General features: G+C 41.1%; 1 protein-coding gene across 2 annotated transcripts in view; it reads right to left on the bottom strand.

Annotated features, from left to right (window-relative positions):
• trappc8 (trafficking protein particle complex subunit 8) overlaps positions 1 to 27039 on the bottom strand; it is an 86376-nt gene that overhangs the window by 27123 nt on the left and 32214 nt on the right. For both annotated transcript variants that reach the window (XM_044362006.1, XM_044362007.1), the window contains 13 exons: positions 26862 to 26977; positions 26542 to 26692; positions 25730 to 25830; positions 24120 to 24225; positions 23504 to 23635; positions 23107 to 23331; positions 22687 to 22792; positions 21835 to 22029; positions 21420 to 21595; positions 21227 to 21301; positions 16839 to 16944; positions 15504 to 15661; positions 5820 to 6259 (listed from right to left, as the gene is read on the bottom strand). In XM_044362006.1, the coding sequence (XP_044217941.1) occupies positions 5820 to 6259; positions 15504 to 15661; positions 16839 to 16944; positions 21227 to 21301; positions 21420 to 21595; positions 21835 to 22029; positions 22687 to 22792; positions 23107 to 23331; positions 23504 to 23635; positions 24120 to 24225; positions 25730 to 25830; positions 26542 to 26692; positions 26862 to 26977 (2087 nt within the window). The remainder of the gene's footprint in view (positions 1 to 5819; positions 6260 to 15503; positions 15662 to 16838; positions 16945 to 21226; positions 21302 to 21419; positions 21596 to 21834; positions 22030 to 22686; positions 22793 to 23106; positions 23332 to 23503; positions 23636 to 24119; positions 24226 to 25729; positions 25831 to 26541; positions 26693 to 26861; positions 26978 to 27039) is intronic.

Genomic DNA, 27039 nt, shown 5'->3' with positions numbered 1-27039 from the left:
TTTATATTTCACCTCTTGGGCCAATTATACTTAGTAATGAAATAAATTTACATTGCTACGCAGGTGGTACTCAGCTATATGTGCCTGTCAGGGCTGATGATATTACTCAAATTATTAAATTAGAGGCCTGCTTGGCTGCTGTGAAAAATACTAAATGCTAAACAAGAAAATTTGACCATATTAGACCAATTCTTGCATCCCTTCATTGGCTCCCTATCAATGTTAGATCAGACTTTAAGTTGCTTCCGCATTTCCACAGGTTTTTGTCTTTTTTGTCGGAGATTCAGCCACACCCCTGGTGTGAATGATGTCCTGTTGTCATGTGATGTCTCTCTCTCTCCCCTTTGTGTATGGTTTCTTGTCTCTTGTTCCTCTGTGTGCTTGTGTGTGTGTGTGAGAATGGTGTGATGTCAATTTCCCCTCTTGTTTTTGCAGTCTGTCCTCTCAGGGAGCTCTGATTCAGTGTGTAGATACTCCTCGTATCTATTTCAATTGTTTTTGGTATCCAGCAACTACCCCACTGGGGTTTTGTGGAAGTGCACATGACTACTTTGTTTCAGTCTGTCCTCCTCCCAGGTCTCCATGGTGATGGAGGTTGCATGACTCAGGTCCTAACTGTTTTTGGCAGCACCTGGAAGTTGCTTGACATCCTCCTGATCAGATTCTTCATTCTTCCTTCTTTTATCCCATTTTTTTAGGTAGTTTTTCCTTAATCAAATAGCCTAAAGGCCTTTACACACCGGGGGCATTTTTTTCATGTGATTACTTTGCACATCAATATATTTTTTGAAACTGTTGTTTTTGTCATGAGTACTTTCACACAGAATGTATGAAAGTGATGTATTTTATTTTTGGAACAAGGTCATTTTTCTGAGCTTTCGCACAGTGAATAAAAGCATCAACCAATACTGAAGCGTAATCTGCACAGCACAGTTTGTTGCGAAGGCCCACGTGGGGTGTGAAATATCCCGCTGTATGTGTTTTGAACTTATTTACCGGATCTACATTGATTGATCAGCTCCAAGTCTGTCTGTGAGCTCGCCTGTTTCACTGCAGGCAGACAGGTAGCCTCACTCACTGTGGTGGGTGGGGAAATTAAGCCAATGAATCAATATATTGATTCCTGTATCATGTAACATCGTCATGTATTTATAAATACAAACACTGTTGATTTCCTCCCATAGAGCTGACAAGCAAACTATTTTGGTTCATTAAATTTCTGCTTTGCCACACTATGACCCAGGGCCAGGAATCCTGCTGATGCTTGGCAGTTAAAAACATGTCTGTATGAATCTTTTGTCTTTGTTATATGTTTAAACAAACATATGACAGTTTATTTGGGATGACAGTAATATTAAGGCCATCACTGTCAATAGAAAAGAACACAAGTTATCACTCTATGCTGATGATTTGTTTCTGTTCATTTTCAATTTCAGGATATAAAGTTAACATGCATAAAACTGAAGACATGGATAGTAGCAGCCAAATTCCAAAACTGATTAAACTTAAGAGTGAGTTTAAATGCTCTAAGGGGGCCTTAGATACTTAAGTATTTATATTCCCTGATCTTTGGAAATAAATATGGTTATAATAATCAGGTACATTAGTAAAGATCTGGTTCACCTGTCAACACTCCCTCTTTCTCTAATAAGCTGTGTGTGAGAGTGTACATATGAATGTTCTGCCTAGGTTACTCTACCTATGTTAGATCTTACCTATAGATATTCCAAAATATTCATAAGAAAGTCAAATAAAATAATTTTAAAATCCATATAGCAAGGAAAACCAAGAATATCTGAATTGAATGTTGGTATTGGACTTCCGAATTTAAGGTATTATTTCTGGGATGCACAATTAAGACCCTTGGTGTAATAGATTAAGGATTATACTTGGTGGGTTGATATTGACAGGCAGTTTATCTGAGGGGAAACAAAGACATGCAGAAGGGAGACTGAAAACTCCATTCACAGTAGGCAATGTGATGAGTATTTATTTATTTCATTTTGTTACCAAACCACCACGAAACAGTCAAGTGTGACAGGTCACATAAGGTGGTGGAGTTGTGATCTACAAAAAAAGTTGTCTCAGTGTCTCTGAACTTGCATCCTCTTCTATTCCAAAATGTTATGAATAATGTTGGATTTATGTTTCTCAACTTATCATAATAGGAATTCAATTGCTTTGTTTTGTCAAAAACTACAGAAGGGTGACAAATTAAAGGAAAAACTGGTACAGGTCTGAATGCTTGACCCTTAGAGTGAGCGGATCCGGTGGCTCTGTTATGCTTTGGGGGCATTTTGCTGGCATGGTTTGGGTCCACTTGTTCTCTTAGAGGGAAGGGCCACTGCAAATCAATACAAAGTTGTTCTGAGTCATCACCTTTATCCTATGATGAAATATTTCTATCCTGATGGGAATGGTCTCTGCCAGGATGACAATGCCCCAATTCACAGGGCACAGGGGCTCATTGAATGATTTAATGAGTGTGAAAATGATGTGAATCATAAGCCATGGCCTTCGCAGTCACCAGATCTCAACCCAACTGAACACCTAAGGGAGATTTTGGACTGATGTGGTAGACAGCGTTCTCCACCACCATCATCAAAATACCAAATGAGGGAATATCTTTTTGAAAAATGGTGTTCCTCAGCCTTGCCATTGATTCTACAAGTCTCTGGAACTCTTCCAGAGATGGAAAACTCTGAGTTTTCAGTAGCAATACCATTGCAACAGATAAATAAAAGGCAGAGTCTCCATTTTGTGTTTTGGTGGACCGTGCATATTTATCTTCAATTATATTTAGCTGGTAAAAAACTAAATTTGGAGTGGGGAAGAGTTGCACAATAAAGTTTTATTCAGCATAGTCCATTAATATATCATTTACCAGACTTTAATTTCTTTAATGGATGATGAAGTGGTGGAATCTTACTGTGCATTAGGCTATACGGTACCTTTAATGTATATAGCCTATAAATATATTTATTCAGCTTTAATCCGACAAAACATGGGAGGCAGCAACTGGGGATGAAAAATATAGTTGAAAATTAAAAAGATATATGACATCAAACAGATAAGACATATTTTACAGTCTGATCCAGTAATCATGCATTTGGTGATTGCAGTTGAAGGCATAAAGGTTTGAACTGAGAGTAAATGTTTAGATGTCTATTTGAATCTTGTCTTAACTGCATTTAGTGACTTTATTACAACAAGACTAGGTCAAAACCTAGATGGCTAGACTGTGTATGGTCAATGTGTGAAATTGTGGCCAATTTGTTACAGGGATAGTCAGTGGTAGTATCTTTAATGTGGATTCCTGGATACTAAATGTTCATCTGCAATTTTCTGTAGTGGTCCCAGTAGTAGTATTTGTTGTCAAAGTGTCACATGACATGGTTAAGCTATCAAATGACATGTTTAAGCTACATAAAAAAAAGATTATTATTGCAGTTGGAAGAACAGTATTTTCCACTCGTATCTTGGGATGTTTGATTTGAAAGAGAACTTATTTTAATTCTTATTATAACTACTCTAATTATCTGTTAACTCCCCCTGCTCTTTCATCTGTTCCACTCTGCGGAAGTCTCTTGTTTTTCACTCTGCATTGAGTGTTTTGTCAGAGTGATTATTATTTGAGGTGCTTTAACTGTGTGTTCTTCCTCATACCTATGTGCATACCTTTTTTCTGCCTCTTTCTCAGTGATCATGGAGGCTGTAGTGAAAAATGAAACCACCCAGTTGCCACAGTTACAGTTAAATCAAGCACACCAGCAGAGCAGCTGTCCCAGACTAAACTGATATAACAGCCCACATAAGTCGCATGTTTTACCTGTAAGACTCGTGTTTTAACACTGATGTCCATTGTTTGTGATGCGAAAACGTCAGAAATAAAAAGCTTGGGTCCTGGTATTAGTTCAGTTATAAAATCAAATGCACTGCAGAGTGTCTCTCCAGCTGGCTGCCGACAGCGCTGCTAGCCTAAGAGTCGATCACACTAGACAATAGAGGTAGAGACATGAGAAACACTGCTGTGCATCTGTTTTAACAGGAGTTAAACTGACTTCACTGCATTTCACACCAAAGCTGATGGTGTCAGACCTCGGATCAGGAAACACAGTTGCTCTGCATCGCGCTGCGGTCCTCCGCTTCTTTAATCTTGTGCCGATTCATTTTGAAAGAGCAAAAGCCAATGTGGAAACTCCAACACTCAGCCGGCCAACCAATGGTGACACTTCATCACTCAGTCACTCACGGACAATCACAGTTATAGGGCTGGTCCGTGGCCGGTACAGCAAACAAATGCAAGTAAATACAGTAAATTTAAACATAGTCACTGAAATGCTGTTGTTCAAACACATGAAGACTACACACATGTGTCTAAAGCGTCATACAATTTTGCGATTCTTTAAATTTAAACTGAGATTACACATTATATGCAACAAACTTTTCAATGCAGGAGGTGCTCTAATAACATTGCAGGTGTCTGATCAATATGCACAGTGTCAGTGTTATAAAACCCCCCCCCCAAAAAACCCCTCCACTCACAAAAAGGACATGCAGAGGTTTTATTCTTAGCTGAGGGTGAATTCACGCTGTGTAATATTTGAATGTGAAGGCAAAAACCAGTGTTCAAGGAAATAACTGATGGCGCATAGAAGTGATAATGTTGGAAGGAAGGATGTAGGAAGAATGTGTTTGCTTAGGTAAAACTAGATTTTAGAATAGTTGTTTATTGATCAAAGCATTTCTTAACTTTGTTAATTCTGCTAAGTTTAATAAACACTGTTATATCTTTAAAGAGAAGTCTTTTGTCATTATTATGCTTATGTATTGTGAAGAGTGGCTGATTGAGGGAGTAAGAGCTCGAATTCATACCTTCTTTGTTCACTTGTGAATATTGATATCTCTCAGATATTAACATTCTGGGTGAACTCTTTTTGAGACTACCTCATTGTTTGGTTATTGGTCCCAGTCTCCAGGTGGTGCCCCGTAATTATTAATTCATATTAATAATTTTATTAATTTTTCTAACAACCAACCGTGCTCCTCACAGATCTGACAGTTGTGTCCCTCTTTTGGTTGGTGCCCCATATTATTAGTTAATATTAATAATTTCTTGATCTTATATTCATAACTATCTCTAATAATTTTGAGTTATTACTAATATCCAAACAAACTCTTACCAGACCCAACACTGTGATTCTTTCCCATATGTCTTATTGCATCACATGGTGGGGCAGGCTGGAGAAACAGCCATAAGACCTCTTGAGTCCTTATACAAACAAACTCTAAAAACTCCAGAATATCCTCTATACAAGATTGTACCATACCATTTCGTCGCACTGCATTTGGGCAATCAGCTTTCTCTGTGAAAGCCACAACTCAGTGGAATGCCCTTGCTGATGATATGAAGAGCTGCAGTTCCATCAGTACGTTCAAAACCAAATTAAAAAATCTGCTAAAACCTACTCAGCTCTGTAACCACTGACTCTAAATTTCATCTCATGGTCTTCTCATGAACACAAATAATGTTGCTTTTAATTTGACAAACTTACATTGTTAATTTTCTAGTTGACATTGTGAGTGTATGTGATGTGCTAATGTGTGTAGCTTTGTATTTTGTATTATGTGTCCTGTGTGTTTTTGCTTTGTACTGTTTGTTATTGTGTTGTTATATGTTTTGACTGTGACCTGCCAAAGGGACTGCAGGTGAATATTAGCTATAAGCTAACTCTGGTGCAGTACATCAAATGGTAACATTTATGTTTAACATGGTACATGGTCCCAATAAATACATAAATAATAATAATAATTTTTACCTGATTTTGATTCCTTTCTCTGTGCTCTCATAGTAGAACAGGAAGTTGATTTCGTGGACTCCCTCCTGGTCTGGTCCTCTGAGCCAGAGAGGCAGCTGGGTTGACTCTCCTGGTTGCAGTGTGCTGCCATCTATTGGGATTTCCATCACACCAGACAGCTGGCTAAAATCCTCAGCTGAAACCAACATCTCAGACACCACTGAGCCTGGCTGGGCCCCGGGGGGAGTGGCTAAAGTTTTATAGGCAGAACAGTTTTCAGCTGAAGTTGGGCTGACTGGCGTGAGGGGTGTTGTGGCCTGACTGCCAAAGGTGAAGAAATTGGGGTGTGTGGACACCACTCGCAGGCCACACAACGCAACACTGCTGACGTTGCAGAACTCAACGAAGGCCTTCCTTATCTCACCACACAGCAGAGCAGTCGGAAACTGTAGGAAGAAGACCTGACACAAACACACACACACAATGAACTATTTGAACTACTAAGTTGACAGAGACGCAGCATTTGCATAACTGCATACCCTTGTATTTAGTTTTTTGCATTTTATTTGGGTGGTGTCACAGAGGAATTTGTGAGCAGTCCAGAAGATTGCAGATAATGAATAGAATGTGATCTTGGCTCTTGAAATGATCTACATGTGTCTGGAAAATGTTAATTGCTGGCAATGATGATGACTCAGCAACTGTCTTAAAAGGTATATTGTGCAGGATTTTCCTAAAAAACAATGTATAGACTCTTTCAAAAGTAAAGCTACACACATGCAGAGCAGAGAGGTAACAGCGAACAGGATGAAGCTCTGCATTCACACAAAATCCAGCAATGTGGCACCTTTCTGCAGGGTTGTGCGGAGGTGTGGCTATGTTTATTTGTGCTTTAGAGCACAACTGCCATGAAACAATCGGAAAATAACATTTTATTTATGTGATTCACGGATTTGTTCTTGCCAGCGCCCGTTTCCCTCTTCATTCATTCACTCATTAGCTTGCTTGACCACTGCTTCTCTCTCTCTCTTTCTCAATTTCAATTGATTTTTCTCAATTCAGTATGCGTTATAATAATACAATTCATAAAATAAATAAAATAAAAGAATAAATAAAATGAACAAGAAAATGGCAGAAAACATTATATATGTGTTTTGTGTATGTGCGTGTATGTCTGTTTGTTTGGTTTTTTTGGGGGAGGGGGGTGGTTGCATGTGTATGTATGCATGCTTGTGTGTGTGTGTGTTCCAATTAGTCCTTAGACCACTCTGTGTGTGTGTGTGTGTGTGTGTGTGTGTGTGTGTGTGTGTGTGTGTGTGTGTAACTCTACTATATGGTCACATTTACTTTGAATAATCACATTTACAGATAATATTGCTAAAGTGTCAAGGATAATACAATTCAATAATGAGATGAAAAAAATATAATTCATTAAATAAATAAAATGAGCAAGAAAATGGCAGAAAACATTTAACACATGTTTTGTGTGTGTGTAACTCTGCTAGTCACATTTACTATACAGTGCTTGCATTGGCAGGACTATGTAAAGTCTCAATGTTACCAAAGCATAGAAACAGTGTTAAATTAAGATTAAAGCTACAAGCAGCGATGAACGGGCACTCGCAGCTTTCGCACGTTGGAGGGAGCAGCAGCTGTGGTATTGCTACTGTAGGTCTATTTACATGGCTCTTAATTTTCAGGATTAAAAGAAACTGAATGTGTAAAATATTATTTCTGGTGTGCAGTACGTTGTGCTGGATATGATTTATTACAAAATGTGTATACATTTGATGAACTATGTGTCATTTAGGCCTCACTCTGTTTCATGTAGGCAATACTACATAAGTGAAATATGAATGCAGCGATGCATTTACCAGAGGGCAACTGACATGAATATACATTTTCATGAATACTGGACATTGCATGTAACTACCACTTTCTATGTAACTACCACTTCTTATGTCCACTATGTGGTGCTAGAAAACATCCACTAATTTTACAAATCTTTATTGTACATCATGTATAGACCACACTGTATAAATTTCATGTAAATCGGATGTTTGTCACATAAGACTGATTTCCTGTTGTCAGTAGGTGGCGCTATGACTAAATATTGACATGTAGATGCATTCAGTCGTGGACTTTTATCAAACATAAGAAATTTGGGGTAGACTGGACAATGTAAAGTGGATTTACAACAACCTCCTGTTTAATTCCCCAAACGTGTTTTGGGCAAAATTCACCGGCATGCCACGCCAAGGGCGTTCCATGAAATATAAAAAGCTTCACAATTTAAATTTAAAGTTGATCAGGTTAAATCTCTAGGAAGAGTTTGTTGAAATCAATGACAAGATAATAATAATTTTGCTGCACAACATGTCAGGCCCCAGTGACAAACATACACTCGACATTTACCAGAACAATCCACACCAAACATGTGGACACACACAAACTGTATGTAGATTTGTCTAAGGACAATTAATATTGTATGTTGATATGTGTGTGTGTGTGTATATCACAGAGTATGGTGTTATGTGCTTTAGTTAGACTTTAGACTTTCAAAGTTGTGAAAACAATGGGGGTGTTTTGAATACACCGCCGTTTTCACAGGTAATTTGTTAGTCTGTCCCTCCTGCCACAGGAAATTATGGATTAGTCCTGGAAAGCTATTGATGTAGCACTTCTCTCCTTATGAAAGTAAACGGCAATTATTTGACCAATGACAATTTGGTCGACAAGAGCATATCGACCAACTAATCGACCAGATGACCAGGAGACTACAGTCTTTGTAAACAACAAAGCTGCCTGTTTCATTACTTTATATTCATGTAAAAAATATACAAATGTCAATTAGATGGTAATCTGCATGAGGAATTAAAGAGAAAAAAATCAGTTATAATAATCATCCGCTTATAGTGATCAATTTGACACCGATGGACGTGATCACTATAAGCGGTTTCCACTGTATTTGTTTTCTGAGATCGGGGATCTCACAAAAATTCCACTGCTGAGCTGCGCCTATGAGCTTCCCTTCTCTTACACTATGCACTCAGTCAGCTGCAACTGCATAATGACCTGCTGGCATATACAGTGCTGCTTAAAAGTTTGTGAACCCTTTAGAATTTGCTCTATTTCTGCATAAATATGACCTAAAATGTGATCAAATTTCCATTCAAGTCCTAAAACCAGATAAAGAGACAAGTTAAACAAATAGGACAAAAACTTTACACTTGTTCATTTATTTATTGAGGAAAATGATAACGTGATATATTTGTGCATGGCAAAAGTATGTGAACCTCTATTTTGTCGATTATTAATTCATTTGAAGGGGAAATTAGAGTTGGGTGTTTCAGTCAATGGGATGACAATCAAGTGTGAGTCTGGGAGGCCCTGCCTTATTTAATGAAGAGAAATCTGGGTCTCCACTGTCAAACTCTGAACTTCACAACACAAGTTTGTGGAAGGGTGTCATGGCTTGAACAAAGGAGATTTCTGAGGACCTTAGGAGAAGAGTTGTTGATGCTCACCAAGCTGGAAAGGGTTACAAGACCATTTCTGAAGAGTTTGGACTCCACCAGTCAACTGTCAGGCAGATCATATACAACCTGAAGACATCCAACACCATTGTTACCCTCCCCAGGAGTGGTCGAACAACAAAAATCACACCAAGAGCAGGCGTGTAATAGTTCAGGAGGCCACAACGGACCCCAGGGTAACGTCTAGGAAACTAAATGTCTCTCTTGCAGTGGCTACAGTCGATGTTAATGAGTCCACCATCAGGAGAACATTGAATATCAATGGTGTGCATTGGGACACAAAGAAAATAAGACACAAAAACCATGAAAGACACATTCAAGAACACATACAGACTTCTCAAACATACGAACACAGCAAGCATACAGTCATCACCCAGAGCACACACTTGAATTTATGAAATGTTATGACAAAGCCATTCTAAAAAATTACATTTTTAGGTGTTTTTTGAAACAATCAACAGATTCAGCTGATCTGACAGAAGTGGGGAGATTGTTCCAAAGTCTGGGTGCCAGGGAAACAAAAGCACAGTTGCCTTTGGTTTTTTAGTTTGGCATGTGGTACAGCCAAAAGGTTTTGGTTGACAGACCTAAGTGACCGCATGGTAGTATACGGGCTTAGTAGCTTGGATATATATGCAGGCGCTAAACCGCGTAAGGCCTTATAAGTGATTAAGAGAATCTTGAAATCAATCCTGAACTTCACTGGCAGCCAATGTAATGAGGCTAAAACAGGAGTGATGTGGGATCTGTGGCCAGTCCTAGTTAATAGCCTAGCTGCTGCATTTTGTACAAGCTGAAGATGTGACAGGTCAGCTTGGCTAAGGCAAGTGAAAAGGCAGTTACAGTAATCGAGGTGGGAAAAAATGAAGGCATGAATGATATGCTCTAGGTCAGAGGCTGACAGTAATGGTCTGATTTTTGAAATGTTCCTAAGTTGAAAAAAGCAGGATTGAACCATTTTATTGACATGATGTTCAAATTTAAATTTAGGGTCAAATATAATGCCAAGATTCCTGGCGTTAGTTTTGACATAGGGGGTAAATGGGCCAATATGCTGAATGATGCCTTTAGCAGTATTTTCAGGGCCAAAAATGAGAAGCTCAGTTTTGTTAGAATTTAACTGAAGAAAGTTGACAAACATCCAGTCCTTTATCATAGCTTAACAGCTGTGGAGAGTGTTTAGGTTGCTAAATCATCTGGTTTTACAGAAAAATGTAGCTGAGGGTCATCTGCATAGCAATGATAGGATATACAACCAAAGCGACTGATTATCTGGCCCAAGGGCAGCATATACAAAGAGAAAAGAACTGGACCAAGTATTGACCCCTGGGGCACCCCATATAGCAGCGGAGTGGATGAGGACACATAGTTACCCATAGAGACAGAAAAACTTCTATTTGACAAATATGACATAAACCATTCTAGAGCTTTCCCTGAGATACCAACACATGTATTTAGTCGATTAATGAGGATGGAGTGATCAATGGTGTCAAAGGCAGTGCTCAAGTCAAGTAAGACCAAGATGGAGAGTTCCCCCTTATCAGCCTGCATGAGGATGTCATTCATGACTCGTAACAGAGCAGTTTCAGTACTATGGTTTTGATGAAAACCAGATTGAAATTTATCAAAGATAATATTTCTTTCCACAACTTGGAGAAGCTGCTCAGCAACAACTTTTTCCAGTATTTTGGAAATGAAAGGTAATTTTGAGATGGGTCTGAAATTGTTTAAAACAGCTGGATCAAGGCCAGGTTTTTTTAGAAGTGGCTGGACACTGGTTGTCTTAAACTGGGATCAGGGGCATAACCAGAGGTGAGGGACATGTTTATAATAGTGAGTACAGCAGGGCCAGTGACAGGAAGGACCTCCAAAAAGAATTTGGGGGGTAAGATATCAAGATTGTAGGAGGACAGGCGCAGATGAGAAATTGTCTCTATAAGGTTTTGCATGGTAATTGGGGAAAATTGGGTTTGTAAATTTGAAATACTACTAGGTGGATCAAAAGTGGTGGATGGCAGCACGATGTTGGATCTAATGCTATTGATCTTGTTGATGAAAAATGATAAATGCAATTCACAGTCTTCAGTTGAGGTGGCAGAGATAGTAGCAGGAGCAGGTTGTACAAGCTGATTAATTGTGCTAAACAGAGCTCGGGGATTGTGTTTATTAGCGGTAATTAAGTCTGAGAAATAAGATGATCTTGCATCCTTGGTTTTTTGATTGAGTAAGTTTAAAAGTTCTTTCATGTATTGGAAGTGAACCTTGAGTTTTGTCTTCTTCCATCTGTGCTCAGCCCTCCTGCATTCCTGCTTACAGCTACAGATAGCATCATTTATATTTTGGTGATGATTTGGTACCTGCTACTGACCTGGTTGTGAAAGGTGCGATGGCAAGGCAAAGGAACACAGATTATTGAAATTACTGACCAAATCATTAATGTTAGATGGTTGAATATGGCCATTACATAAATCAGAGAAAATAGATGAGAAATTTGAAGCAGACTGGTTATTAAAAATGCGGGAACATACTGTTCGCTTCTGACTTGGAGCAGTTGCCTGGATGTAGGAGTCAAATAGAATACATTTATGATCAGAGACAAGATCAATCAATGAGGGGGAGTTAATAGTCAGGCCAAGAGTAAAAACGAGGTCAAGGGTGTGGCCTTGGTTATGTGTTGAACCAGAAACATGCTGCACCAGATTGAAAGAATCAGTAATGTTTAGGAATTCAGTGGCAAAATGGCTGGATGCATCATCAACATGGATGTTGAAATCCCCTACAAGAATAATTCTATCATGGTTGAGAACAATGGAGGATAGGAATTCAGAGAACTCTACTAAAAAGTTGTTGTTTGGTTTAGGGGGACGGTAGATTGAGATACAGCAGATAGGGTTTTGACTATTGATTTTGAACATAAGCATCTAAAAACTCTGAAAATTATCAATAGTGATATGTTTACACTTAAAAAGGTTGTTGTAGGCGACTGCAAGGCCACCATCACGGCCAGTGGACCTTGGGGATTATGTGATGTGATCAGATCAGTCAGGATAAAGGTTTTGTTTGACAGAGACCTAGCATTGAATAGAGCAAACTTAGTTGGAGTGATGGATTGCATAGACTGTTTATAATTGTAGGTAATATGGATCAAGTTACTACTGTTAGCTCTAGTTGTGTGAGCAGGGAGGCATTTCTTGGACCTAAAGTTTGTAATGATGGGAATCAGTGAGACCGGGTCCATAGACTGGCTACTGTCAGGTGCCCCAACCGTTCCATTCCTGTTCAGAAAAGTTTCAGGATTTACACAGTATGTGGCGTTTACAATCTCAGGAGTATCACACTTAAGAGTAGAGTTATTACTATAATGGAATGGTCTAACCCCATGTCAGTTACACAAGGATTTGCATGATTTAAGCATCAGTGCCATGTTGGTAGATAGCGGACGAGAGCCAGACCAGTTTAGGTGAAGACCATCATACCTGAAAAGCGTAGGTCTGTCCAGAAATGTAGTGAAATTGTCAATGAAAGGAATTCCCAGTGATCTGCAGTAGCCTTTTAGCCAGATGTGCAGATTGAGTAAACGGCTGTACTTTATGTCTCCCCAGCAAGGAGAAGGCATAGGGCCAGAGATAACACATTGAGCCCTTGAGTCCAGAAGTCCAGAAGTGTGACGATGAGGCTCATAAAGTCCTTTTTCTGTTTTTCTGACTGTTGTGCTTTGATGTCATTGGAGCCAATGTGGAGAGTGACAGTTGAGGCTGAAGGGTACTGATCTAAAAGTGAAGGAAGCTTCACTTTAATGTCCAGAACGCGAGCACCAGGGAGACATAGGTTTTGGGCTTGAGGGAGGACCACATGTCGCACCATAGATGAGCCCACAACGAGCACAGCAGGAGGGACAGGGGGAGAAGAGGATGGACGGGGGGCTCTTAGTTGGAAGCCTTCTCCTCAGTGGATGGTGAACTGCGGGGCGTCCCCTGGTTCTCTGTGGCAGAGGTCTATGGGAGCGATGAGGTGCACGCACAGTAATGGGGATTGACACGAGGGGCAGCTGAGGCATCAGGAGAACCACCAGGAGGTACATCTTGCCTGAGGAGGGGCTGGACCCTGGCAGCAGCAGGTGAGGTGCAGTCCGTGGCAACGGAGGGGCCACCAACTGGCTCGGGAGCAGAGGCCCAGGCAGAGGATTGATGGTCAACCAGCTGTAGCCTCACTGGAGAGCACGGTCCATCCCTACTGTCCAGGGCTTGGAATTTATTACAGAGTTGGAGAGTATCAGATGCACATGGTTGGAGGGAGCACCTAGCCGACCCTTGCTGCTCCTAACCAGGACCCATGGCTCCGCGTTACAGGGGGTGGAGCAGGCTTGGGACTTAGGTTTAGCCTCAAGGATGGGCCAGATGTCATTCAGGGCCAGGGCATTAGTTGAAATAATCGGCTCATCTCCAGTGGTGACAGAGCCAGACCAGGGAAGAGTGGCTTCGCCGGGTGCAACAGCAGCTGAGCACTCTCTAAACGAGCCGGCGCAGCAGGAGGAGCCCACCATGGATGTTTGGCCTGAGCAGCGGCCATGGAGGAAAAGCCCAGGATTAACTCATCCTTGCTTCTGAGTTCCTGTTTCAGCTGTCCAATGTCATCCTGTAACAGTGAGTAAGCCAGCAGGCAATGTCCACACACCGCCATGATGTATCCGGGACCTGCTAGCAATAGCAACCAGCTAAAAACAAAGTTCGCAATGCTAACGTAGCCTGTGTAGACTCTCACACACAAAAAAGAAAAAACAAAGTCTGTGCTGTTACAGGAGCGGCTTCAGATTAAAACCTTCAACCCGGTTTAAGGAGTCAGCCATACTTTCCGATTAGTTAAGAATAATTCCTCACACAAACAGAAGAGTGGTCCAGAGAAGATGTCTCTGTTGTCCTCAGTGAATCTGCACTCGATTGCTCTTCCTACGTCGTATCCGCTGGCTAACAGGCCAATCACCTTCTGGATAAGCCAGAAGGCAATTGGAACAATGTTCTGTGGATGGATGAGACCAAAATCGAACTTTTTTGCTTGAATGAGAAGCGTTCTGTTTGGCAATGAGCAAACACTGCATTCCAGCATAATAACCTTAATCCATCTGTAAAACATGGCTGCTTTGCTGCCTCTGAACCAGGACAGCTTGCAATCATTGATGGAGCTATGAGTTCTGAGTTGTACCAGCAAATTCTACAGGAAAATGAAAAGGCATCTATCTGTGAACTGAAGCTCAACAGAAAGTGGGTCATGCAGTAAGACAACGACACTAAACGCACAAGTCATTCTATCAAAGAATGGTTGAGCAGAAGAAAGATAATGTTTTGGAATGGCTGAGTCAAAGTCCTGACTTTAATCCTAAAGAAATGCTGTGGAAGGACCTGAAGCAGGCAGTTGATGCAAAGAAACCCACCAACATGCCCGAGTTGAGACTGTTCTGTAAGGACGAATAAGCTAAAATTCCTCCAAGCCGATGTGCAGATGCTGATAGACAGTTAGTGGAAACGTTTGGTTGAAGTTATTGCTGCAAAAGGGGGTCACACCAGTTACAAGGGTTCACATACTTTTGCCTCCCACAAATGTGTAAGACTGAATACTTTTCCTCAATAAATAAATGAAAAAGATGAAAAAATGAATTTATTTGTCTCGTTTATTTAATTGGGTTCACTTTATCTAGTTTTAGGGCTTGTGTAAATACCTGATCACGTTTTAGGTCATATTTATGCAGAAATACAGAAAATTCAGGGTTCACAAACTTTCAAGCAGCACTGTATATCTGGAGCTAAATATACACAGATTGCAGCCACCAATGCAATGAAACCTGCAGCGCAGTTTTCTCAGTAAATCTGGTCCTGACACTTTCTATAAAGATATAATGCACTACACTGTAGGACACCAGTAAATGACTGCTGGGATGTATGCTGTATGCAAAGCTAATTCAGAGTCAGACATATCAAAACTGAAATTGCATTCCTTATTGTAAAGTAGGCCACCTGTGAATTGGGCAGTTGTATTATATAGGGCATTATATAACTAAAATTGGGTTCAGGAGCAATAAAACCTGATCAGGGCCTCCTTAGTTTTTAGAATTGCCAGACTCCGTTAGCATTGCAGGATGGGATGAATATCTCTACAGCCAGTGTGTCAGCGGTACCTCCATCAGGGGCATGGGTGGTGTTATGACTGGATCCAGACGTCGATCAGGTCCATGTCGTACCAACATCTTGTCCTCTTTGGTCTGGTTGAGTCGTGGGCCTTGGATTTTCAGGTCCTGTCTGCCACGAACCACCATTAAATCCAGCATCTGCTGGCCTGTAGACGGGACGCGATGTGTGTTAGTATGACAGTAAAATATAAAACATCCTGAAGTCAGTTGAATGATCTGTCTTTGTGTGTTTTTCAAAAATGTCTGTGAAGCTTCTCAGTCATCCAGGTCATGGTTATCCGAGGAGGGTTGAATTAAGGGCAGCTGTATGTGGTTGTAGACACTTGAAGAGGTTTTGCCTCTCATCCAAGGGGCTTCTTCAGTTCTAACTGACTGGTGGGGAGTCCCAGCCAGCCCTCGATTCAGCCCTCCTTGGATCTTTTATAAATGTCATACAGTATATTCTCCAAACAAAGGAAATATAGTTGAAAAAAGAACATAAAATGCAAATGCAATACAATTTAGTCACATGTGAGGAGACAACAGCGTGTTTGTTCAGGATCCTAAGATAGCCAAGCTAGGAAGCAAAACTACCGATAAATGACATATCCAGTAGGGGTGTCATGATTTCGATTCTAAATCGTTCGAAAAGAGCGTTTTATTTCAACCCCTCAAAATCAAAATTAGGATAAGCGATTCTCCCTGTATTTTTTTTCTCCCCACTCCCGCCAACTTGTGTGCGTCCAGTGCTTACCCAAAGGAAAAAAAAAACATATCAAAGACAACACAGCATAGCTTACTGGTAGCCTGCAGATGCATTACTTTTTGAGACACCATGGCCACTGCTGGAGTCAGAGGAAACTCTGTTCTTGTAAAATATTGTTCTGTCATCTAGTGACTCTTCTTTTCGTTTTTGTGTTTAACAATTTGTTCCCTTTTGACTGACGAAATAAGTTATTATTATACTTTAAATGTACAGTACATTCCAAAAAAATTTGGCAGTTATATCGCACTTGTTAACATGTAACCTATCTTTTTAAAGAAGAATTTGAAAATGTAAATGAAAGTTGTCAGGACATAAAACCAATGATCTATTGATCTTTACAAATAGAGACTCGATAGTCTAACAATGTCATAGCCGTCAGTGCTAAAATATATTTAAATCAAAAATCACATCAAATCGTGACCTAAAATTGAAAGGCAAATCGAATCATGGATTTGGAGAATCGTGACACCCCTACATATCGGACACATCTGCTTGACACCCATGTGAGGATGAATTGATGATGCTGCCAGTAATAATTAAAAGCAAATATCAGCTGACAAATCTGTGTGTATTATTACCTTCAGTGCCGGGAGCCATCTCTCCAGAGGAGGCTGAAGCTAGGTTGTACACCACACCCACAATGTTCAGCTGGCCAGTTCTGTGTGGCAGCAGCCTGAGTCGAGCCTGAGGTCAAAGGTCACAGCGACAGTTAAATGCACACCATAATGTTGGGGTTGCACTACAACCCTGGTTTTTCAAATGAGAACAAGAGTTCTTACTAATGCCTTTTGCTGTCTCCAACAACAACAGTAACTAGCAACAGTGAATAAAGCGTTGGCCCTTTCCACTCTACCATGTCTTTACTTGGCCATGACGGCTGTGATTGGCCCCCAGCAGTATCCATACCATCACAGACTGTAAAACTTCCTCCAATACCAAGAATTCAGCCCCTGAATGAGCGTTAGTGAGGCCTAAATTTACAGACTCTCATTCTCATTTGTAAAACCTGGGTTGAAGTACAACATAAACTTCATTTTGGACTAGAGTTCGTACTAATGTCATGTGTATACTTACAACCCTTGCTGAGCATGAGGGTAAGCCAATCCCAAGTAAGTGTATCTCTGCTCATAAGCACCCATGAGTGACTGGATAGGGCTAGCATGGCTAGCCCTAAAATAAATAAATACATTTAGCACACCAATACTTTGCTACGTGTGATTGAAATCTGGCAAAATCATAGCATCTACTGTCTAGCAGCGTTCGGAACTGAATGAGAAATTGAAGTCTTTGTCATATCATGACTATAAAATCTCACAAAAATGCGTGGGCTGACCCAAGAGGCAGCAGCACACACATCCTCCACTTTAAACAGCACCCTGAGAAGTAGCCACACTCCCAGTAGAGTGTGCTCTCAGGCCCTCCAGGGCTACCTGCCCCAAGACAAAGTAAGCAAAGGTGATAACTTCCACTATCCAATTTGAGGAACGCTCTGTTGACAGCAGTTGAATACTTAAAAAAATGAATTACTAAATAATAACATTTGAAAAGAACGTGAAGTATATTGTGAATAGCTTCTACACCATCACCCAGAGATTAACATTAGTGGAGCAGAGCAGCGTCAAAAACAGTAACAAAAGAGAATGGCTGACCAACACACGCTGCAGCATTAAACAACTTTTTGCCGTTGCGGACATTGATGGCTTTCCCCGGGGCTAACAGTGCAGCAGAGAGGCTGCTCTCTGCTGCTGGAAGCACAACATTAATAACAACACAGTGGAGCACACCGCCTTCCCCTCCCTTACTCCACAGTGAACACACTAGCTTCACTTTTTACTGAAGACATTTAACCAGTGATGTTGGTCAGTAAATTACATGTTAATTTCATTATTCTCATACAGGCAGAAGACTTAACTTTGCCTTTAAAGTTTTTAAAATCAAGAAAGCTGCATACTCATAGCGCTGAGAGATATGACTCATATCCCGATATAGGTAATTTCATATCTCGATAACGATAGATGTCCCAATATAGCACATTTTCTGTAAATTCAATGAATAAATCATGTCTGCTCTGTTTTATGGTCGCCATATAGCTGCTTCTCTCTTCTCTGCTCTTTTTCAGCAAGGGCGAGGCAGAGTGCAGCAGAGGAGAGACAGTGAACCAGGTGAGAGTAAAAAGCCAAGAAGAGTAAGTTATTAATCTAATCCGTACAAAAGATGGACAGACTCCAAATGAAAAAAATACTGCCGTAAAGACTGTGATTTGCAACACAATGAAATAAACGATAGCACATAATATGAAATGATAGACATTCTTCTATCATCACATGATACGTATGTCGTCATATCGCACAGCCCTACACACTCACTCTGCTGACAGTGACCTTCGTCAACACCATTTATCTTAACTGCCAGTTTCATATTGCACTTCAGTGGACTAAGGACACCGATGAATGGTTTGGCACACAGTGTACTGGAGTAAAAGACTAAAAACCTTTGCCCCTTACTTGGCAATGGTAATCTCTTGAGGACTTTATCGTTGGCGTCGCTACCTTGCTGAACAAAGCAATCTAGCACCTCCAGTGGTAAAGCAGACACTACCCCTTCCTCCTCCCTAGACCATTGCCTAACAAGTATTCCTGCTCTGGAACTAAGCAAATAGCTTCCACTTGAGGGCATGGATGAAACATTTCCCCTCTGCCTGCCTCTATCTGTGTCAGCAGCGAGCTGTGTCTTGTGAAGAGAATATGTCCACATTGGCCTGTCTCAGAGAAGCCCAAATCGTCTCCATAACCTGTGGATGAATCCATCAGTCTGCCATCCAAGGCTGGCCCCACAGTAGCAGGTCCACTGCCTGGTTCAATCTGCCCTGAATGTGATATGGAGACAGAGGCCACAATCGGCTGTGAGCCCACAGCAAAACACAGAGCTGAGTATGTCCAATTTTCCATATCAGTAGCGGTCCACGTGAGGGTCCACTAATATGACGTTCCGCCCATGGAGCAATCAGGTCTTCCATGGTTTCCTTGCCTTTCATGGTAGAAAAGGATGTCTGGCATGGACCATACTCTCACCCGACTATTAGACGGCGTCTGAGTTGCTTCTGGAGCCAAGGGCACTTTGCTCTGTGAGGCCTTCTGTAGATGACTGGCTACAGTGAAAGGGCTGAGATCTTAAAGGGGCTCCCATTGGGGAAAGCGAGCCCTATGGGGTATGATATTACCCCGGGCCACAGACTCCCTCTGCCGTTGTTCAAACCTGTGGGTTATGGAGTCACATGTTCCACATTGCGGGGTTTTTCCACTGCCATAAAAATCTGTTGCCTTACGGAGCTCCACATATGTTTCCAGGGTGGCATTTTCATCCAGCTCATGGAGGAGGTTAGGTTGCAGCAGCCTGGCCCATGGCTTGGTATGATTTTTCAGTTCAGCTAGCTGTTAGCCTCCAGGGCTTTTGATGGAAGCTCTGGCTTCGCCTTGGTAAAGAGGGGGCACAGGTGAGTGGCCACAGACTCCTCCAGCTGGAGGCCAACTCCTGCTCAGTGTTGAGGGTGGACCACATGTTAAATGCCTGGATGGGGGAGTGGGTCTTCTGAGAAGAGCCCAAAGCCTCACTTCCTTCATTTGGTCATTCAGCACCAAAGGGGCGAGCCTGTCATGGCGTAGTTAAGTCTTGGTTGGGTGGAAAGGGCTATTGCTTTATTCAGTGGTGCTGTCTGGCTACCACAAAAGGCATTAGTACAAACTTGTGTTTGACATGAGCTTTGTTTGGCCTGAATGATAGAGTGCCTATTATTATTGCTTGAGATTTCATTTTATTATTTTAGTGATCTATATGCATTTATGCTTTATGTGAGAAGTTTTTTGAGCATTTTGGGCCTCATTTATTGAAGTATACACTCACCCACCCATCCACACACACTGTCTTCATCACCTCTCTCCTCCTCTCTCTTCTTCCTCATCTTTCCTCCTCCCCCCTCTTCCTTTTCCTCATCCTCCCCCTACTCCTACTCTTCTCATTTCATTTTAGTCCGACACAGCCCGTTTTGGCCACGTCAAGCCAACCCACAATGAAACGTGTCTCCACTACAGCCTCTCAGCAGGAGATAACGGCACCGCTGTGGTCCTGCTCGCTAGCAGGGCCGACCCAAGATGACCCCCCTTCTCCCTCTCAAACAAGCTGTATTTTGCAGACACAACGTGTGTGCTGGCGAACAGAGAGGAATTTTTAATTTTATATTATTTTTAAAAGTATATGTGTTAAGCTCTCAGTACTTTTGTAGCTTCTAACTGAATCTCTGTGGTTTGAAGTTAAGTTTATCGCCTGTGTTCATTTTTGTACTTTCAGATATCAGCCTTATTTTACAGTTTCCTGACCGCTTTCAGCCGTATCGGAACTGCGTTAAGTGCTGATGAAAACCTAACATTTCCTTCTTTTGCAGCTTCATACTAAAAGCTTTTAAATGTACAAAATATTTTATTACGATGAATTTATAAGAAATTAAATGTGCTTACAATCGAATTAGCTGAGCTATGTTTGCGGTGCTATTCTACAATTAAAATCAGATCGACACAACAAAATATGAAGATATTTGAAGATAGTTTTTCCAGTGAATTAGTTAGAAATAATGCTAAGAGGAAGAGTACAAGCAGAAACACCCACAGTGAGATGTCTGATGAAGCGCTGGAGACAACAGGCTCTTACTGCATTTTCTGCAAACCAGCACACCTCCAGCAGGTAAACAATTTCTTTTACCTTGCCGTGCTGTGTAATGGAAAAACAGCATGCCAGCTCGACTTGAGTGCTCCTGGCATGGTTCGGCATGACTACCCCCAAAACAAAAAAAAAATGCCCCAAGATGGTCTTGAACTCAAAGTCATCCCACACACACACCAAGGTGAAAATATATATATAGTCAAAAAATCTCTTTAAAGGGTCTGGTAGCCTTAACCTATTAGGTAAAACTTACCATTTTGGTCTCCTCTGGACCCATATGAAACTCCAGGATAATCTCAGTGGTGACAATGTCATCTTTCTGTGTCATCTACAAGAGGAATCAGATATTGAAAATCTTTGTTTTGTTTTTTATTGCATCTATCAATCAAACAGCAGTAAAAAAAAATATCACAATTTCTAAAAGGACATTTGCCCAGATTGCCCACCCCTAGAGCCAGGGTATCCTTTTCATTGGTGATGGCCTCTCCTGACAACTCTTCTGTCGTCTTCTCCTGAGATGGAGACACACCATCGGCAGTGAACCTCCAGAGTAATGAGAGGTTGGACAGTGCCAGAGAAACCTTAAGAGGGTTCCTGAATGTCACCTCCACTATGATTGGTTCTGCAATGACAGAGGCAGAAAGACGGCTGTATACTGGGCAGGTACAATTCTGTCCAATTTGATCAGATAGTGATGGGATGGATTATATTATTCTTTATACTATGGGAACAGAAAACTGTCTGATATACTGATATGTCAGAACACCTAAATACCTGGTATCTAGATGTAGACTAGTACTACTTAATAGTCTAGATATCAATTTAAATATAGTTCCACTGTGTCTGTTAAGGACTTCTTACCCTCCACCACAGCCAGTGGGTGGTGCAGATTGTCTGTCTGGTTGTTCAGGCAGCACTGAGTAGGCTGGAAGTTTCCTGGGATGACCCCCCGGTTGACAGCAGCCACAAGCTGCTCCTCTAGATTGCACCACATGGCTGCCAAATCCAGGTCATACTCTTGGTCCAGGGACACATGGGTGGCTGCCTGCTTTATACCTGCACACATCAGAAAATTAGAATCAAAAATTGATGATTAGTTGTTCAATATAATGACGGTGTTTCCTCTGTCACCTTTATACATTCACACCTCGCAACCCTGAGTTAAAAGTAAAACCTTTGCTCAAAGGCACCTCTGTAGTTAATATAATGCTCTATAGTGCATATTTTTGAAATTTTGATTTGTGGCTAGCATACAACTGCTTAAGGGGCCATTATACTCCATCAGAACTTTCTGAAATGAGCCGACATTCACACCCACTTCATGTTGAACTTCTCTCTCTAGCTCTTATTAAATTCCTGTCACTTGATGTGAACAACTGAGTGAAACACTATGAATGCCTTCTGTGAGAGAAAATGTGTGTTGTCATGCCCATATTTAAACAATATGACATTGCCTTCTCTATCATGCTCAACTTCTTATTCTGCCTTAGCCATTAGCCATTCAGAGCAACTATAAGCACTTTTGATTTCCAATGTGGTCGAACAACACACCAGCATAAACAAGCCCTTAACTGTGTGTCTGTGATGTGTGATGCATGAAAAACTTTGAGCATGTACCCAAAGCAAATGGTCAAGTGTGATAAGGACTAAACACATCTTTTTTTAGATTTTGTCAAGCTTGAGGAGATAACAGATTACTAGTCAGTGTGCTACCCTCTGCTAGACGGCGTTCATGTCCGAAGTAGACTCTTGTGGCTGAGCTGTGGATGCAGGGCAGAGGCAGCTGGGGGAGGCTGACTTCATTTCCCCCTGTCACACTCTGGAAAACACACAAACAACACGGTAAGTGCACAACTCACTAACACTGTAAGGGATAATCTATGAGGTGTATTCAGTAATTTTACAACACAGCTGTCAAGCAGTGCTTTACATGTCATTGAGCACTGCTGTATTTAAAACAACTATTTAACCAGAGTAGAGGTTAAGATGTCCCAATCAAGTCTTTCAAGATTTGATGAAAAATTATAATGTAATTTTTATGAAATGATGACTTGTGCCAACAATGACCCCTTGTATCGTCTCTGCTGCAAAATGTATAGTCTCTATCCAGACATGATTACAAACTGTAGTCACCTTGTAAACATAGAGATACTCTCTGAGAAAGGCCCCCTGCTGTGTGGCTGTTTGCCTGCTGTCATTGGTCAGGATCTGTCTGAAAGCTGTTACAGCGTTCTCTGGCTGGTGAAGTGTGAAGGACTGACGGCCGATTGTGAAATTGATATGGTCTTCTGCCAAAGACCAGCCCCTCCCCTTGTACACCTGCATGGCTTGGCAGTAACAGCGCAGTGCATGCCTCTTCTACATGGAGAGGTGAGGGACAGGAGAAAAAAGAGAATACATAAGTTGTGACATACATAAGGCAGCCAACAAGAAGCATAAAATGAGAAGTGGAGTACAAGACGAGTGTGAGGACAAGAAAAGTTTTATTATAACCTATATACCCATAGATCGGCGAAGTTAAAAGGCTCACCTGTCCTGCTTTGCTGAAACGATGACCAGCCAGGATCATATGGAAGGCAAACTTGCGCAGCATGGGATTACGCATATTAATGAAGCAGTGGGCGGCCTGTTCCAACAGTAGAGCACTGCGCAGGTCAGAGTCCTGGGCAAAAAAGTAAATTAAAGGTCCAAGCAAAATTAATCCACTGCATTTTTACTTCAGTGAATTAATCCATCCATATAAAAATGGAAAACAGTTTACGGAGACACTCAGGCCTGGTTCCACCGTACTCAGTTCATTATTCTCATCTGGAAGTTACATTTACCTTATCTGTCTTGCAATGCATGATGGTATTTATCTTTTGGGTGGTGACCATTGATTGTGCACAACTTTTTACATGGCTTGTTGGATAATTCTCACTAAACATTTGGACAACCCTAGAATACTACATAATGGACTACATAGTGAAAAAAAAACAATTTATTGGTAAAATTCCATCAGTAAACACAATTTATCCCAGTTTTATCTGTGTATATGAGATCTACTGTAGTATAGTGTTTCCACGTCCCCATTTTCATGAAGTGCAGTCAAGTGTGCAGTGCACACAGAGGTAGAACAGGACTGAAAATGATGTGGGTTTTCTCACCTCACTGGTCATCTTAATAAGGAGAGTTGCAGCCTCTGAGTATTTGCCTTGACTCTTGAGTATCTCAGCACTGAGTAAAGCGCAGCGCTCAGCTAGCACCATGTTCCTGTAGAGGGCAGAGAGAGGAGGTGCTGTCAGGAGAAAAAATGTGACATAATGGATCAAAGGGGAACATTCTTATCCGCTAATTACTCTGGCAGCCTATTTGACACAGTTGTCATAAAATATGTGTTTCAAGCCAATTCAACATTACGTACTTCCAATCATTCAAACTTTGTCATGCATGTTACAATTTTGTGTGTCCTCAAAATGCAACCTCATGGTGAGGAGGGGTTTGTGAGCTTCATGAGTATTGGGAGCAATGTTGTTTTAAGCTGGGCCCTGATGGGGACCCCGAGGTAAAATGGTGTCAGGTGAAGGGCCATACAGTAATACTGTACAAAATGCAGTTCATAAATGACTGATGTGATTGAGTCAGAAATATCAGACAGAGCCTTGTATGGAATAAGGACACCAGTGGCCATCTCTGAACCAGGTCTTTCAATAGTTTAAAAATTCTTCATTAAGTTATGAACCCAACCCCCAGAGAATAACTGTAACTGTATTTGACAATAAAATTGTCTGAATAGTGAGAGGGCCTTGGCTCACAGTGGGAGCAGCACTGAATACTCTGGTTACCACCAGACTACCTTTGTGAACGAGGAATAACACTGCTGTCAACAGAAACACAAAAAGCTTCAAAAATGTCCCTGGATAATAAACATATTAAGCAGTTAAAACCTTCATTAGGGTGCACAAAAACAATTCTCTTTTGTGTAAGTGTTACTTTTAATAAAAGCATCTGATGGTTCCAAGTGTTGCAATAGCACAATAGCCTGTTGCCTAAGAACAGACTTTAAAGGGGACATATTCTGCATATTTCAAGGTCTATATTTATATTCTGGGGCTTACTGGAATATATGTGCATTAGTTACAGTTCAAAAAACTCCTTATTTATCTTAAACTGACTCTTTACACAGACCTTCAGTATAGGTCATTTTAGCTCCTGTCTCCTATTTAAGGCCCCCCTCCCAATGAGCCTACTCTATTCTGGTTAGTTAGACTCTGGAAGCTGCATCTCAGCTATCTTTAGTTGGTTCCAGAGGCTATGTAAACAAGCTAGAGTAGTAGAATGTCACTTCTTTTTCTCATTTTTTTACTCAAAATAGAAACTTCTCAGATACATCCATACATCCGGGAGCCCGAATCCAATCCCAAACACATGGGTGGACAATGTGAACAACCAGTGGAACAATTTTAGCAACAACCTTAGCAACAAAGGCTATAGAACAGACAGCCATTCATGGGCATGCTTGAACAATCTGACGTCATCATGAAGAGGAAGTAGAGGTAACATTACAAACGAAACGTTCAGATCATGTTGAAACCCTGTCTTTTGACATGCAGGGAGCATTTCTACATACATTCACCTCAAGTTATGGAACTTTGACCATGTTTACCACCTGACATCCAACATCATAACAGTATAAAACAACAGAAAATCACGAAAAGGATTTGTCCCCTTCAAATCGACACAGAAGACAGAACAAGATTATGTAATTAGGTCATACTTGCAGACATCTCTGTATGTCTGTATTGCAGTATCCATGTAGTGTGCTGGATACGGTCTCGGAGCTCCAGCCTGCAGAAAGGCTGACACGGCAGCCATTTCCTACAGAAGATAGCAGGATGAAGAGATGGAACATGAGGATATATGGAATAATCAAGAAAAGAGGCACTGCTCAGTTCATTTGACTCGAGAGTTTTGCTATTACAGCCTTACTAGGTCTGGTATGACAAGTAGTTTATTGATTACTAATGATAGCAAATATATTACCAGGGGTGGAGGCAATTAAATACTCTTGTTACTATAAAAAAGTCATGCTTCATGTAATTGTGTTTTTTTTTGTTGTTTTTTTTAATCAGTAATTTTACCTTTACTGGAGGATTTTTTTGTTAAGTATTGTACTTTGCTACATTTCAAGTTCAGTAAGAACAAAAGTCACATCAAAAAGTGATGATAAACCATGTGGCAAAAAAAAAATAAAAAATCAGTGGCTGCACCAGATAAGAAGCTGCTGGTGAGGAGAGCAGGGCTTCATGTCTAGCAGGGTTCCACTCTGCACTTAGCTGACATTCTGTAAAAGATACATGTTCTAAATGTATAAGGTCAATGGTAAAGTATTAGGGGGTGCAGTCACATTATGGCCTTTTATCATCATATCATTATATAACATTTGTTTATTTTCAAATTGGATGTTCAGCACCGTCAAGAAAAATTACTATTGGTAAAAAGTAAAACTGGCTTTATTGTATAACTGTGAGTTAACACATGATCCTCATAAGGACAGATAAACAGATGTGTGAGTATGTGTGTTCTCACCAGTGCCCCTGCAGCATACAGCATTGCCTGGTCTGACAGAAAGTCTTTCTTGGCGGTGTGGTAACAGCTGTAGGCCAGCTCGTAGTGCTGGACCAGGAAGCACAGGTCGGCCATCTTCCTGATTTGCAGTTCAGGTGCTTCTGGGGGATAGCTGACATCATAGAAAAGAAAGTCAAATCAGCAATGTATATAGCATGCATGGGAGCCCTGCTGGAGTCCCTGTTGAAGTTCAAGGATAATAAACACAACTAAATGTAGAATCTGATCCACATGAGAGTGAGTATATGAAGTTCGATGAGGCTGTGGTGCCAGGGGCTTACAGAAGACCACATGTGCTCTTTGGCTCACTGATGCTCTTCTCTGGAACTTTCCCTCCACCAAACCACTTCTTGGTCGCAGTGAAAAGAGACCGACTCAGACCTTTTCTGGAGACCAGCTGTGGACAGAGGCAGATCATGTGTTGGGTGCTGGGAGAATGTTGGAGTGTCAGACTAAATA

Source organism: Thunnus albacares, chromosome 9 (assembly GCF_914725855.1).
Source record: "Thunnus albacares chromosome 9, fThuAlb1.1, whole genome shotgun sequence".
Lineage (NCBI taxonomy): Eukaryota > Metazoa > Chordata > Actinopteri > Scombriformes > Scombridae > Thunnus > Thunnus albacares.
The sequence above is the reverse complement of the archived record's forward strand: the minus strand, read 5'-3'. Positions and strand labels throughout refer to the sequence as shown.